This window comes from Acomys minous (assembly GCF_964271855.1).
Source record: "Acomys minous genome assembly, chromosome: 5".
NCBI classification, from domain to species: Eukaryota; Metazoa; Chordata; class Mammalia; order Rodentia; family Muridae; genus Acomys; species Acomys minous.
Window position 1 is genome coordinate 99,958,193 of NC_140494.1, and position 16,093 is coordinate 99,974,285.

Below are 16,093 nucleotides of genomic sequence, written 5' to 3' on the forward strand. Positions count from 1 at the left end.
GACGCATTTCATGACACAAATCTTGGTGGACCCGATGACAGTTTCATAGTGTTTTCCATGATCTCCACAAAAGGGTAGCTGTGTCAAAAACAAATTGCCATGTGCTCTTGAGGTTGAAAACCCTGTGTGAGCACACATGTGTTTCGGAATGTTCTAATGATTCGGTTTCTGGAGCAACCTAACTGCAGGTTCAAGGATGCTTAACCACAAAGGGGCATTTTGTCCGTCGGCAGACACAGCTACCAAGACGCAGCTACTGTAGTTCTCCTTGGTTCCATCGTATTAAACTGTTTGCCTGTGTGGAGGTCTGCTGCGTCCACTGCCTGGAATAGGTAGAGACCATTCTTACCATTTAGCCTGTTGCCCTTAGGTATATGAGAACTCGTGGGAGGCAGCAATGCCTCCTATGTGTTCCTCGGTGAGAGCGCTGTTCCCAGCCCGGAAGTCTGCCTGTTTGGAATCTGGATGACTGCCAAGACCAGCTTTGTTGTCTTCTTTCCTTTGAAATGGTCAGTGTGACTGTCTCACACTCAGCAAGCCCTCTCATTTACCTTCCTCAGTACTCCTCGCCCTACCATTATAACCCTAAGACTTTTTTAATTGAAAATAGATTTTCTTTTCCCATAGAATACATTCTAATGATGGTTTCTCTTCTCCCATCTCCTCTCAGATCCGCCCCACCTCCCCACCCACACAAATCCTCTCAATCTCTCTCTCTTAATATCTCTCTCTCTCTCTCTTTCTCTCTCTCTCTCTCTCTCTCTCTCTCTCTCTCTCTCTCTCTCTCTCTCTCTCTCTCTCTCTCTCTCTCTCCTTCCTGACCATGAGTTTAAAGACATGAAAAAAAGAGAGATCTTAAAACCCAAATGGGCCTGACAGCTGTGGGTTTCAGCCAGCAGTAATGGGCTCCTGGATTTCAAACTCTCACCATCAAGTTAACTTTAACCTTTAAAGCCAGCTCTCTGCAGACATACTGGCGCTGTTAGAGTAATAAATAACTTGGAGAATGTCTCGCTCGGCTTATCACACTTCTTACCTGGAATGCATGACATCACTGAGTGACCTCCAGACAGAATCCAGTGCTGTCCCTCACAACAACCACAACTGCAATCACTGCTCTGCGGTGACGCTAGGTTTGTTTGTTTGTTTTCTTTCCTTTTCCCCAGACATTTGGCATGCCACTTCAGTGCACTTACTCTGGGCCAGCCTCACTTTGGCTCAGATGAGTTCTGTTTACATTCATTCTGCCTCATTTTGCTTTTAACATTGAAAAACATATTCTTGACATTGTTTAATTATAACATCTTGTCCAAAACACACTATAAACTGAACATTAAAGATACCTAATTTAAAGCATTCAGAGAAAAAAAAAAGAGTCATCTCACAGGAACCAAATAGAAAGCAGTAAGTAAAGTACTGCACATATACTGCTCAAGATGGAAGGGGGGAAAAAAACAAGATATTTTGATAATATTTAAATTTTCTTAATCTGGGTATGCTATATCTTCTGCTTGGATGGCCGGATGCCAAGTATTCTCACTGAGGTCAGATTAGCTTGATTCTTTTCTTAACCTTCATCTTAGAATTGCATTTAAATAGAGCATTGGATTTTAATAAGCCCTTTGCAGTTAACAAGCAAGAAAACTCCCTACATATTTGCTATAAAAATTTGTTGCATTGAATTCTGTCACACTAGGTTTCTGGGGGGTGGGGGAGTTTTTTAAATGATTACGCAGTACACTGTTGGGTTTTTATTTTGTTTTCTCCTGGGATTAGATTTGGGAAAACAAAGTAAAAAAATAAAATGTTCTTTGATTCTAGTAGTGATATGATGCTTTAAATTTAAAATATATGCTACTACTTGCTTCATACTTACTATATTACATTATGTTAATATTAGGCATATATAATTCAGAAATCTGAATATGTGCAGTATAAGTACAGTCATAAACTCATCTCAGTTCAGATTGTTTTGAAGGAGTCAGGGTATAAACACATGCATATAAACATGATTAGCAGTACATAAATACACTTTGGTAAAAAGCACATTTATTAGGAAGATATTTTTCCTTGTACAAGCTTCACCAGTGCGTTTTTTACTTCCTTGTTCCTCAGACTGTATATCAGTGGGTTTAACATGGGAATCACTGTGGTATAAAACACTGAGGTCACTTTTTCGTGGATGAGTGAATCATTAGAAGCGGGTTTCAGATACATGGACATGAGAGACCCATAAAATATAAGAACAGCTGTCAGGTGGGAGCTGCAGGTGCTAAAGGCTTTGGACCTGCCCTCCTTAGAGTGGATGTGGAGGATGCTAGTCAGGATGAAGCCATATGAAATGATTATTGTCAGGCTGGTGGCTACCATGTTAAATCCACCAATGACAAAAATCAAAAGTTCATCAATGTAAGTGCTGGAGCAGGAGAGTTGAATAAGAGGGACGATGTCACAGAAATAATGTTTAATGATGTTGGATTTGCAGAAAGATAACCTTAATATACAGCCTCCATGAATTACAGCATCAGTCAAGCCCACAGAGAAGACAGCAGCCACCATCAGAGAACAGACCCGAGGGGACATGATGACAGCATAAAGCAGTGGGCTGCAGATGGCCACGTAACGATCGTAGGCCATGGCAGCCAGCATGTAGCATTCAGAAATGACAAAAACACAGAAGAAGAACAGCTGAGTCATACAATTAGAATAAGAGATCATTTTATCCCTGCTCACAAACCCCACCAACATTTTGGGTGTGACAACAGAAGAGTAGCAGAAGTCTAAAAAAGACAAACTACTGAGGAAATAGTACATGGGGGTATGAAGTTGAGGGCTCAGCTTGATGACTGCAATCATGCCAAGATTTCCTACCATGGTGACGGTGTAAATGCCCAAGAAGAGGCAGAAAAGAGGCAGCTGAAGCACTGGCTCCTCAGTTAACCCCAACAAAAGAAACTCGGTCACTGTGGAGTGATTGTGGACGCTCATTCTCCTCTGAGAAATTTGTAGCGATGATGGAAAAACGAAAAATCAAATGAGGGAGAATCCAAGTTGGTCTCTGGTCTTCCAGAGCCCAGGTGCTCCTAGCTGTGAAAACAAAAACTTTATGTCATAAAATTGAAAAGACAAGCGTGTACATCGGGAAGTCAGTGCACATCTACCTACCTATCATCACTTTTGTGAGTCACCAAGAGGCTTCACCATCTCCTGATGTGGCTCCTCCTGGCAAAGGACAAAACATTACACATCAAAATCTGGGACAGGAGTGATGGTGGGGAATGTGAAATCATTCTCCTGAAGCAAGTCGGTAGAAGTACGGAAGCAAGAGGCTGAGGGCAGGAAAATTATCAAAAGCATATGTGACCGTGTCTCACGCTGCTTACCCTTCACACAAGTTGCTGCTATTACCATAAAGTTGGAGGTGTTTAGGGTTTTGTTTGGTGTTTTTTTTTCTTCTGCTTTTTTAAATAATATTTTACATATGCATTTATATTATTTCACATAAATAAAATAAACTACATAAAGCAAAAAGAACCATGAGACAATCAGGAATTACGTTAATCTTACATTCATAGTGTTTTGGCCTATTTGTATTTGACAACCTTGAAGAAAATCAAGATAGGAAAATGTTTTCCTAGTGATTTGGTTTTTCTGCATCCTAGGTTTCCAGAATTTAAGAAGAATACTAGCTAACTGGAAATATTAAGATCTTTTGCATGAAATGAGTGCTCAAGTATCATTTACCAGCAGCATTTGCTGAGTTACACAGAAGGTTCTTCTTTTCTCTTGAAGGTCTGTATAGCATAAAATATCTCCAAATGTATGTAATGTTAGGCCACTTGGAAACTTTTACATTTGCATATACTTTGTAGTGTGACTCAGGAAACAAGTTCTCCTGTGTGCGCAGTTTGTTAACGTTTATTTTACGTGGTTTTCCTGGTGGGAAGTTTATTCCTCACACTTCATGGATCATGGTAGAAAGCTGACCTCCCGAAGCCATTTCAGCTTTCTTGGTCTCAGCTACTGTCCGGGCTAAGACTCTCTTCATAGCCGCAGTGAGTGCTTCCACCATTGGAACATCAGCAACCCACATATCAGGATCTCTGCCTGGATGCTTCCAAACAGCACTTCTTCTCTACTCCTGTGCTCTCAAGAAAAGCTAAGATGGTACCATTCTGGAGTGGCCTGTCCTCAGGTCAAGCAAGGCCTTGTCTCTGAGGTCTGACTACTCTTTCCTTGGTTCCGTGCTAACCACAGAGCTTTGTGTGGACTCTCACAACATCCCCCTCAGGCTTGTATCTATCGTTTTCTCAACCTGTGCCTTTCCGGGTCTGCCTCCCTCCATGGCTCTTCAGGAAAGCACTCTCTTTTGGTTTCCACTCAGTTGCTTATACTAAGGACATTACACTTTACTTGGCTACCCAAACTTCCAAAGATGCAAGAATTCTTATTTCCCAGTGGCCCCCATCTTTCTGAAGAAAGGGAACTTGATGATATTCAACAGGTGTTCTCTTAGTAGGACCCAACTCTATGAAGCACGCACCTTTTGTATCAAAAGCAAATGTGAGTGCCCAGTTGCCCTTGGCCTGTTCCTTTCCCATTATCCTTTACCAGTTAGGATGCTTATGTGCAGAGTACTCCTAGCAACAGTGTAGAGAGACAAATGAAAGGAGTGTTCAACAAGATTCATATTCTTGGGTTTTATTTTGGCTTTAATCTCATGCATGTTTCCATTCCTGTTTTAATCGGCCCTGAGTGTCACACATACTAACCATTCTCAGTGTGTACCTAATCTGTCCACACTAACCACTAGTCTTACTGTTCTTTCTATCAAAGTAAAATAGCTTTTGTATTTTCAGTTTCTTCTTTTGTTCATGTGTCCTACATATTTCTGCCTTCTGTGCAAACCAGTTAGTTCATTCTTTTATTCTTCCTGATATCCATGGCAGTTCTAGGTTTATGTCCTTTCTATTCAGCCATGATCCACTGCTCCTCAACCTCAACATCACTTGGAAAACTCTTAGGAAAAATCTTGAAATACATAGTATATTTCACACTTATGGGGCATAGCAAATCAAAGTAGCTACACTTAAAGTGCTCAGTAGCCACTTATAGATAGAGGCTATCCTCCTGTAGGTACATTTTCTCTAAGTCTAAAGTCTCAATATGAATGCACAGGGTAGCAGAAGGCACAGTGTTATGTTCTGACCACATCTCTAAGACTCACGGGCAAGCCACTGATTCACAATGGAGTCTTTGTGAACGTTTTATCTATAAAACTTGGAAATACTGCAAAACACTATTGTATAAGCTAAAGAAGACCAAAAGTCTGAACAGACTCTAACACTATAAGGTCTGCAAAATATGTTTTTGAAAGTCAGCATCTTCTCTCCACTCCTGCCACTGACTCAGTGGGGGCACAAATATGCTAAGACTCTAGAGCTCATAGGGGCGATCACAAGTGGATTTTAAGCCGTGTAATGATAGTCATAATTCTGAAACTCACCTTCTTCCTCCTGGTGGCTGCGGATGAGGATCTCCTCCCTCTTCCTGCCTCTCTAAGAAGTAAAGATGGACTAATTCTACCTTCTTCCTTAACTGTTTAAACAACAGATAACAAGATGCTAAGAGCTTTATTCTTAGTTCAAGCATGATTTAAATATAGAAACATAAAGACAAGTCATCCCTGGGGTTTCTTCTCTCCTGTGGCTCAGAAACCTGTGTATTTATAAGAACTGGTCCCAAGCTGCACTATACATCATGCCATGCATCCGCCATAGATTACGCACACCAAGCAAGGCTTCCAAACACTCCCTTAGAGCTTTTGTGACCCTCTGGGTTTGATACCCTGCCCAACACATAACCCTACTGGGACATGCTGTTGAATAAGGACACATCCTAGGAAGTGCCTGTGTTCCTCATTACTATAGAGTATAGTAGATTACAAATGATACTTTAAAGGTGGAGTGGATTTACTTAAGCTGAAAGGATCATGTGATACTTGGGATATAGATAAAGATATAAACAGAGAAACTAAGACACAGAAAATATAAGGATGCATAAAGGTCATCAGCAAGGTTTCGTACTTCCTGGATAAAAGAACTGGTTCCATGTTTCCAGATCTGATAACCATGAAAGCAACTTTCTCCACGAAGACACAGACATGGCTTCGGGTTGCTAGGCATCAGTCTCTGGGATAGCTGGCAGAATGCTTTGTTTGGATGAGCCCTTTTTAGGTGACCTTAAAACAGTACATGAACTTCAAACTTCTGAAATTTCAGGGGAAAACAACTGAAACTGGCTTTGGAAATATTTATGACTTATAATTAGTTATGAAGTGTCTGCTACATGAAAACCAGAAATGCTAGGGCATGGAGAAAAAAATAAATAAATTGTGGCCCTTCTTTATATCACTTTGGTGTTAAACTGTGTCCTGAAATCAACCTATATTCTTAGGAAACATGCCTTTGGGATCATCTAAGTCCCCTTAATTGTCCACTCTTTGAGGTGGTGTCTATTGTAGAACTTCTTCCAGTACAGGAACACACACACACAGTGTTTATCTTTCTGATTCTGGATCATTTTGCTTAACAATAATCTCCACTTGCATCAGTTTTTTCTGAAAATACCATTTCTTTCTTTTTCACAGTTGAGAAAAATTCCAATTTTTTCCCAAGATATATATTATTTTATTAATTTGTTCTTGTTACATCTCAATGGTTATCCCATCCCTTGTATCCTCCCATTCTTCCCTCCCTCCCATTTTCCCCTTATTCCCCTCCCCTATGACTGTTCCTGAGGGGGATTACCTCCCCCTGTATATGTTCATAGGGTATCAAGTCTCTTCTTGGTAACCTGCTGTCCTTCCTCTGAGTGCCACCAGGTCTCCCCCTCCAGGGAAAATGATCAAAGGTGAGGCACCAGAGTACGTGTAAAAGTCATATCCCACTCTCCACTCTACTGTGGAGAATGTTCTGACCATTGGCTAGATCTGGGTAGGGGTTTAAAGTTTACAGCCTGTATTGTCCTTGGCTGGTGCCTTACGTATCATGTTTTCCTCACCCATGTATCTCTTGATAATCATGTAGGCTGGTTCTGGTTCTTAACTATTGTAAAAAAAAAAAGGGGGGGGGCTACAATAAACAGTGCTGTACATGTTCTTTGTACTGTATCAAACATGCCTAGAAGTAGTACAGCTGAGTCATATGGTGCTCCGGTTTTTGTTCCCTCAGGAACCTCTACAATAATGCTCACAGTGACCATGCCAGTTTACACTTCCCCAAGTAGTGTATCTCTGTTTCTCCCCAAAAATGCTTGCCACCGTTTGCTATTTGCCTCCTTTAAATGGCCATTCTGACAAGGTGGGGAAATTGTCTCTCAAATCAGGGATTTTTTTTTAACTCAAGCATCAATTTTGGGTTCCCATCTATTCTTAGGATTATTTCCTGATCCATTGATGTGCTTTTCAGAAGGTTCTCGGCTCTGTGTGTATCTTAAAAAGCTTTCCTCTAGCAGTTTTTGGTGTTTCTCATTTTATATTAAGGTCTTTGGCCTCCTTTGAAATGATTTTGTACAAACAGAATGACATCATGTTAGATTTATTCTTCTACATGAATATACCTAGTTTTCCCATCACCATTGTTGGGGAAGCTCTTTATTTCCAAGGTATGTTCTTTTATGATTCTACCAACATTCTGGTGTCTATAGCTGTGAGAATTTATTCCTAGATCCTCTATTCTACTCCATTGGTCTACAAGTCTGTTTGTGTGTTGTTCATTACATAAAATGAACATATCTCAATAGTATTATTTAGATATGCTCTGTGGCATAATTTGAGATCAGATATTTTGATACTTCTGGAATCATGTTTTTTTTGTTTAGGGTTACTTTAGTTGTTCAAGATCCATATGAATTTTAGAATTTTTTCCAGTTCTGTGATAAGGTCATAGCAATTTTGATGAGTATTGTGTTGAGTCCCTAGAATGTTTTCAGTAATATAGCCATTTGTATAGCATTAGCTGATCCAAAAGGAAGGATAGTCTTCTCTCTCTCTCTCTCTCTCTCTCTCTCTCTCTCTCTCTCTCTCTCTCTCTCTCTCTCTCTCTCTCCCCCACGCTTGTTTCAGTATCCTAAATTGTGCCTTGTGTAGATAGATCTTCCACCTCGTGTTTATTTATAGGTGTTTTTTCAAGCTGCAGTAAATGGGATCTTTTTTTTCTGATTTCTTTTTTAGTGAGTCATGATTTTTATATAGAAAAATCTCCTGATTTTATATGTTGATTTTTGCATCCTGCTAAGTTTAATAAAAGTATTATCAAGCCTGAGTGGTTTTGGTCATATCTTCAGGGTCTTCTAAGTACAAAGTCATGTGATCTGAAAGAGTAATCTTTTGACTTCTTCCTTTTTTTATTTGTATCCCTTTTACTTCTTTTTCTTCTCTCATTGCCCTGGCTAAGACAAGCCCTGATGGGACAAGAGCAGGAAGAGTCAACACCACTGCCTCACCCTTGCTTTCACAGGAAGTTTCTGTCCCCACCTACTATGATGGCTATAAGCTTATCAAATAAATTTATTTTATTAAAGTATGCTATTTCTCAAGTTTTCTTTTTAATTTCCCAATGATTTTCTAGAGTTCCTAAGTTGATCTTTAGCTTTGATGACCTATCTAAAGATCAAAGTGCAGCACTGAAGTCACTCACTGCTGTCATGACCTAGGTGTTTGTTTTAAGAAATTGGAAGGTCTAATATTTGAAGTATATTTGCAATTTTTATAAATTTTTGAGGAATTGCTTTCTCTACTATGATGAAGTGGTGGGTTTTGCCTCTTCTAGATTTAGTTAAAAGACTGCTTTATCTGATAACGTGACAGCTTCGCCTCTTTGCTGTGAGCAATAGAGTAACTTCAGCCTCTGACATTTTTCCACTTTTATGTGTATGTATGTGTGCCTGTGTGAGTTTATGTGCATCACTTAAATGCAGATTTCAAAAGATTGAAAGCCATCTTATGTGGGAGCCGGGAACCAAACCCAGGCACTGGGCAAGACCAGTAAATGTTCTTAACTGCAAAGCCATCTCTCTGGTCTTGAGTCTCTGACTCTTAATGTATGGGTGACTATACCTGTGAGGAATCTTCTTGGATGCAATTACATACTGCTTTTTAATCCAGTCAATTAGTCGCCTTCCTTTATTGATTAGTTGGGGCCATTTTATTTAAAAATATTATTGAGATATGATTATTAAATCCTTTCATTTTATTGGTTGTTTCTTGTTTGAATCATTGTTCTTTTCTCTTCCATTAATAAGAAAGAAAATTTAAATAATGAAAGAAAATTATTGAGAGTGGTGTTGCCTAAAAAGAGTGAGACATTCCAGAAAGAGCCAAAAATTGAGAAAAATAAAAAATAACTTCTCAATAATGAAAGTGTTCAAAAATTTAATTAAATAAAGATAAAAAAAGAGTCTGACAAAATAAAACAAACTTTTCACAATTGTAAACTCAAAATGTCACTAAAAGCATAACAGAAAGGATAGGCAAGGAGCAAAAGAGAAAGAAAGAAAGAAAGAAAGAAAACCGTGAAGAAAAGAGACTACAAAATGTTAAAAATAGTATGTGAACAAAATCAAATGAGCATGTGAAGGAGAATGAAAAATAAAGATATGCAATAAAGGAAAATTACCACTAAAAGTATAGTGAAAAGAGAAATGAGAGTCACAGGAGGAAAAAAAAAAGGAAAGAAGGATTTGTTAGCAGAGCTTCCTTTTGGGTCTTTGCAACTTGGAGGGTGGCACCAGTTACATGCATGAGACAGGGGAGGATGTCAGTTGAACTTAGAAACCCCTGTCTTTCCTGTGGCTTCTGCAGCATCTGTGCCTCTATTGGACAAGTGTCTGATGTTCTCCAAAATGACCAAAGCGCCAGCTCCAGCACGTATGCTCTCACATGAACTCTCTCTACAGAATGTCTAGGACTCAGAAGAGGAGCAAATAATCAGGTCATGTGAGAACGCAAGGGGAAGGTATCCTGAGAGTGATAGAGTTCTGAAGGGATCAAAGAAAGATAAACAGATACTTTGTTAGTCCATGGTCTCAAATAGGAAACAGCAATGCTAGGAAACAACAGGGGGGTGGAAATCTATATCTGTACTTAAAATGAAATCAGATGTGAACAAGTTGGTTCAATATAGGGGACGAAAAAGACTTGGGCACAAAGATAAGCACTGGTGAGGCCGAGAAAGTTAAACATACAGGCTTATCTCTTCCCTGGAATGAGGTGTGAAGCTGCTCTTCCTCTAATGTCAGGGATGATGCAGCTTTACAACCTTTTGATTTTCACTGTCTGATGAGACAGGCTCAGTCCATACCTCCCACAATTTATGCTTTTGCTTATCCCAGACCCTTTTCCTCTAAATCTTCAGCATTGCTTTTAGACCAAAAACAATTCCACTCTTGTGAGTAATGTCACTTGTGCTTTACAACAGCTTAAGTGACTTCCATGTTATCTTAGGGCCAGGCAATGCTGACCCAAACAGGCATTATGCGTACCTCAGTCGAGCTCCCTAGACTCTAAGTCTTGGGCACTATCAATGAGTCAACAGTATCCACTCTTGTGCTTTGTAAAGAATCTCAATGTAAACATGTCTTAAATTGTTGTGCATTGGGTAGGACTGAGTTATTTGTTGTCTGAATAGCTTTTTCCAAAAGTGTGCTGTGCTTAAATATGACTAAGGTAAAATGATCTGGGCTAGACTCTAAAAGTCCTGGCCCAGCACAGGTTCCAATAAAATCACATGAATGATCTGGCTATTATGAATAAGGCTGCTATGAACATGGTTGAGCAAATTTTCTTGTTGTGTGCTGGAGCATCTTCTGGGTATATTCCAAGGAGTGGAATAGCTGGGTCTTGAGGAAGCCCTATTCCAATTTTTCTGAGATAGCACCAGATAGATTTCCAAAGTGGTTGTACTAGTTTGCATTCCCACCAGCAATGAAGGAGTGTTCCTCTTTCCCCACATCCTCGCCAGCATGTGGTGTCGCTTGAATTTTTGATCTTAGCCATTCTGATGGGTGTAAGATGGAATCTCAGAGTTGTTTTGATTTGCATTTCCCTGATGATTAAGGAGGTTGAGCATTTCTTTAAGTGTTTCTCAGCCATTTGATATTCCTCTGTTGAGAATTCTCTGTTTAGTTCCAAGCCCCATTTCTCAATTGGGTTATTTGTCCCTCAATAGAAGAATGGATAAAGAAACTGTGGTACATATACACTATGGAATACTATTCAGCTATTAAAAACAAGGAATTCACGAAATTTGTGGATAAATGGATTGAGCTAGAAATGATCATAATGAGTGAGTTAACCCAGAAGCAGAAAGACTCAAATGGTATATACTTACTTATATCTGCATACTAGCCCAAGGGGCATGTCCCACGAAAGCCTTCACTTACCAGGAAACCGAGACAGAGGGGAGGACATTCTAGTGGGACTCTACATGAGAGAATCATGGGAGAATGGCAAAGTAGAAGGATCCAGAGGGTCCTAGAAGCCTACAAGTAGAACATTATGATAGGCAGATTTGGGCACAGGGGTCCCGCTCAAACTAAGGCACCAGCCAAGGACAATACAGGTGGTAAACCTTAAACCCCTACCCAGATCTAGCCAATGGACAGAACACTCTCCACAGTAGAGTGGAGAGTGGGATATTACTTTCTCACGTACTCTGGTGTCTCACCTTTGACCATGTCCCCTGGAGGGGGAGACCTGGTGGCACTCAGAGGAAGGACAGCAGGTTACCAAGAAGAGACTTGATACCCTATGAACATATACAGGGGGAGGTAATCCCCCTCAGGAACAGTCATAGGGGAGGGGAATAAGGGGAAAATGGGAGGGAGGGAAGAATGGGAGGATACAAGGGATGGGATAACCATTGAGATGTAACAAGAATAAATTAATAAAGGAGAAAAAAATAAAAATAAAAATAAAATAAAAAAATAAATGAAAAAAATCACATGAATGAATGAGTTTCATTCATATCTCACCCTGAATGTTTTTTTTTCCCAGCCTGATGTAAAGCCTGCAGGGAAATCACCAGTTTATCATACAAGAATGGGAGGTGGTTGTGGCCAGAAAATATTTGTTTATTTTTTAAATTATTACCCTAAGTAATCACCTATCCCACTTTCATTTGGCCTCCTAGCACATTGCACAGAGATCTAGTCTAGATTATTAGTCATTGAACTATACACACTATAATAATGGTTATAAAAGCATTTTCATATCTGCCTATCATGAGTGTATGCATATGTATTCTTTCATTATGCAAGTAGCTAATTTGTGAGTAAAAATTATTTGTGATTTGCTGTACAATATCAAGTAGAAGCTGGCTGGCTGGGAAGAATAAGCTGATCAAAGACATAAGCATTCACTGAATTACAGAGTCAGGAAATCTTACAGCATAGCAAAGTCCATCACCATATGAGGAAATCCTAGTATAAAGGGATTTGTTTCTATCTCAGGAAGATTCTTTGGTAAGAAACAAAAGAATTGAAAGGCTATATAGCATAAAATGTATCTGACTGCAAGTATATACATGTTCCATAAACATGTGCAAGGTAGATACTGTTTGCTCGTTAACATTTTCTTCACATAGCCCCAGCAGGCAGAGGAGAAGATCCTTCATGTAAGTCCCACATCATCCATGTTGAATATTTGTGACCTTTTTTATTTGTCAGAATTTACAGCTAGAGGAGACCTTGTATAAATAACTTAGGATACATATTCTTCAACCTGGAGTCAGACTATCCAGGCATCAGAGAGAGAAAACTGTTGCTATAGGACCTCTAGTCACCAGGCCAAAATCTATTTATCATTGAGCCAAAGAAGACAGACATCACCCTTTCACTTTAAGGTGAAAGAAAATAATACCTGGATAAGAATCCCAGAAACAATACAAGTAAAAAACTCCCCTACAAGATCCCAGGGTTATAAAAGTTCAGAAGTTTATTGTAATTCACTAGACCTTACGATTCTTGAAATTATCACTAGGTCACAGAGGCAACTACACAACTCAGTAAGAACAGATATACTAATTTAGATTAGTAATCACTTCATCTTTCTTACAGTCTCTAAGGCTAGTATTATTTGGAAAGACTTAATTGTCTCAATGGGAATACATCCAATTATTTGAAAGTGAATCCTTCAGTCATTAATGCCATGCTACTATCATTTCTATTTTCTAAGACTACTATGGAAGGAAAACACTTTGATGTGATGTGTTTGATGTGTGGGTATAATTAGAAATGGATTTCCATTTCTAAAACTAGCCTTTCGTGGGCATCTTAGCCAGAGCTTCTTTTGCTGTGACAAAGTACAAATTGGGGAGAAAATAATTGATTTCATCTTACACTTCCAGGTAACAATCTATCACTGACCTAGGCCCAGGGTGGGAACTCAGAGACAAGAAATGACGCAGCCTGCCCCTTGCTGGCCACAGTGCTCAAGAGAGCTGGCCCTGCCCCTCACCTGGGCAATTAGGAAGAGCTGGCTGTGGTGGCACTGGCTCAGGAGAGTTGATAGACTGACCAATTCAGCTACCTGGCTCAGATCCAGGACGTTGAGCTGGCCCATCCAATCATCTACCCCATCTATAAGCTGTTGGAGCATGCGATGGCCTAGTCCCGCAGAACAAAAGCTGCAGTATCTCTATGACTCAGAGCAACAGCAGGATATCCAAGGGGAATCTCAGTGAGGGCCCAGTATTGATGGGATAGCAGAAGCTGGAGCAGTGAGACAGAGCAATGGCTCCTCGCAATGAACATTTACAAGGAAAGTTGTTTGGGCAAAGGGGTACATTGTGACACAGCAGCTTCCACAGAGAGATGGTTAGTTGGTTGGTTACTGTTGTTTCCTGTTTGGGTCATTTTACTCATTGTTTTTTTCTTCCGTGGTGATTTACAAGAAGTGAGGGATGATGTGGAAGGAATAAGAAATGAGTGGGATGGGGTGCACTATGCGAAATTGACAAAGAATCAATAAAAATTTTTGTTTAAAAAAAATGAAATGGATCAGAAGCCAATGGTGAACACTTATTGACTTGCTATTCATGGCTTGAATAGCCTGCTTTCTTGCACCCAGGACCATGACCCCAGGGTGCTATGACACCCAAAAGGCTGGGCTCTACAAAATCAATCACTAATTGAGAAAACACCCTACAGCTTGCCTATAGCCAGGTCTTACCATGACATTTTCTCAATTGAGATTCTCTTCTGTCAGACAACTCTACCGCGTATCAAGTTGACATAAAACTAACAAGCATGGTGGGGTTGGATCATAAGGATGATATGATTTATTATACATGGCATGTTTCTCTTATGAACCTTACTAATCTTGACATCTAAATAATTTTAAAAAGCACTATTTATAACATTGAGAGAGAAGAGGATCATGGGAAATGGGGATGGGAAGAAATGACAGAGAGAGAGAGAGAGAGAGAGAGAGAGAGAGAGAATACAGAATATGCAGACATACTCATGAATTTTCACTTTTCAATATCTAGAGCTCTATGCTTTTCAGTAAGAATGGGTTTTTGGCAGCTGCTTGCCAACTAGAGTTTAATTTATTGTTTGAGGATTTCATAAGTGACATAAATACAGCTTAATGAGGCCATTTGGTATTATTCATATGTGTATGTGCTGAGACCTGATGACTTAAGATTGTATAATTTATTAGAGGGTTCATGCCTGGAGAAGATCAGGCATCCGTCTCAGCAGCGATTAATTGTCTAATCTCTTCCTCTAGAGAAGTTGAAGACTCATAGGTTGAGACCACTTTGGCAAACGTCTATCTCCAAAAATATGTACATTATAATTCATACCAGCAGCAAAATTACAGTTATAAAGTATCAACAACAGTAATTTTATGATTGAGGTCATGAGCATTAGGAGGGTTGAGAACCACTGATCTAGATAGAGGAAGAGCCTTGTGAGGTTTACCCCATCCACACTAAAATGTCAACCGGTGATGTCATTGTGAAGGTCTTGTATTGGTAACCGTATTGTTGAGAGTTCATGGGTACAGCTTCTTTGTCATATATATAAGACACTATCTCACAGCAGAAATCCTGGTCCTCTAGCTCTTATGACCTTTCTGTCACATTTTCCAAGATGGTCCCTGAGCCCTAGGTGTAGTGGTTGTGATTTAGGTGTATCAGTCAGGTTGAGCATTTCTTGATCAGTTGTTCTCTGCATTTTGGTCAATTGTAATTTAAAAGAAAAAATCTTCTTTGATTAGGGGTAAGAACTACATGTATCTTCGAATGTAAGAATAAGTATTTAGAATGTGGTTACACGTGTACTGGTTTAGAAAAGTGGCAGAAGTAGGTTCTCTTTAGAGTCCTTGACCTCACTAGATGCAGGAAGTTAACAAGGTTTATATAGTATCAGCCATGAATTTCCTCCTACTGAGTGGACTTTAAGTTCAATTAGAGAGTTGATGGTTACCGTCAAGGCAGAAGTGCCACTATTGCACCTTGGGGAATATCTTGCCATGTTCATTGTTATGATTCATAGATTTTATACTGAAGTAAGAGTGTTGGTTGCTTTACTCTCTTGTCAGTTTGAATCATACCTTCACACACTATGAGAACTAGTCCTCAGGGTAGAAGCTTCTAGAATAATTTTTAATCAAATGTCATTGGAATTCAATTCTATGATCATAAATTACTTTATCTCTTGAGCTTTATCCTACATTTCTTCTGGTATAACATCCTAGAATATAATGCTGTCATGAAAGCCAAGAATAAGATAGAGGACCACACTGAAAGAGTAAAGAAGGAAAGTAAAATAAATGGGCAATAGAAATAAATGAAAAATATAGACAGCCAATAAAATAATGAAAAATAATTCCAAAAAATGTTCAACATTCTTAGCCATGAATGAGACGCAAATCAAAACTATACAGAGGTCTCATTTCACCACTGTCAGAATGGCTACCAAGTAAACAACAAATACTGGCAAGAGTACAGGAAGTGGTGTGGAGAGATGACTCAGCATTTAAGATAGTCAAGGACCTAAAGTAAAACCAAATACTACTGTTCTTAAA

The 16,093-nt window shown here is 39.4% G+C and overlaps 1 protein-coding gene across 3 annotated transcripts in view; it reads right to left on the reverse strand.

Moving 5' to 3' along the window:
* Window positions 1-1,971: 1,971 nt before the first annotated feature.
* OR8D4 (olfactory receptor family 8 subfamily D member 4) overlaps window positions 1,972-16,093 on the reverse strand; it is a 56,679-nt gene continuing 42,557 nt past the window's right edge. For 2 of the 3 annotated variants that reach the window (XM_084783292.1, XM_084783291.1), the window contains 3 exons: window positions 5,507-5,558; window positions 3,166-3,222; window positions 1,972-3,087 (listed from right to left, as the gene is read on the reverse strand). In XM_084783292.1, coding sequence (XP_084639418.1) covers window positions 2,053-2,988 — 936 coding nt within the window. In that variant the 5' untranslated portion in view covers window positions 2,989-3,087; window positions 3,166-3,222; window positions 5,507-5,558 and the 3' untranslated portion in view covers window positions 1,972-2,052. Of the gene's footprint in view, window positions 3,088-3,165; window positions 3,223-5,506; window positions 5,599-16,093 lie in introns of all 3 variants that reach the window. The other variant, XM_084783290.1, reaches the window with a different exon arrangement.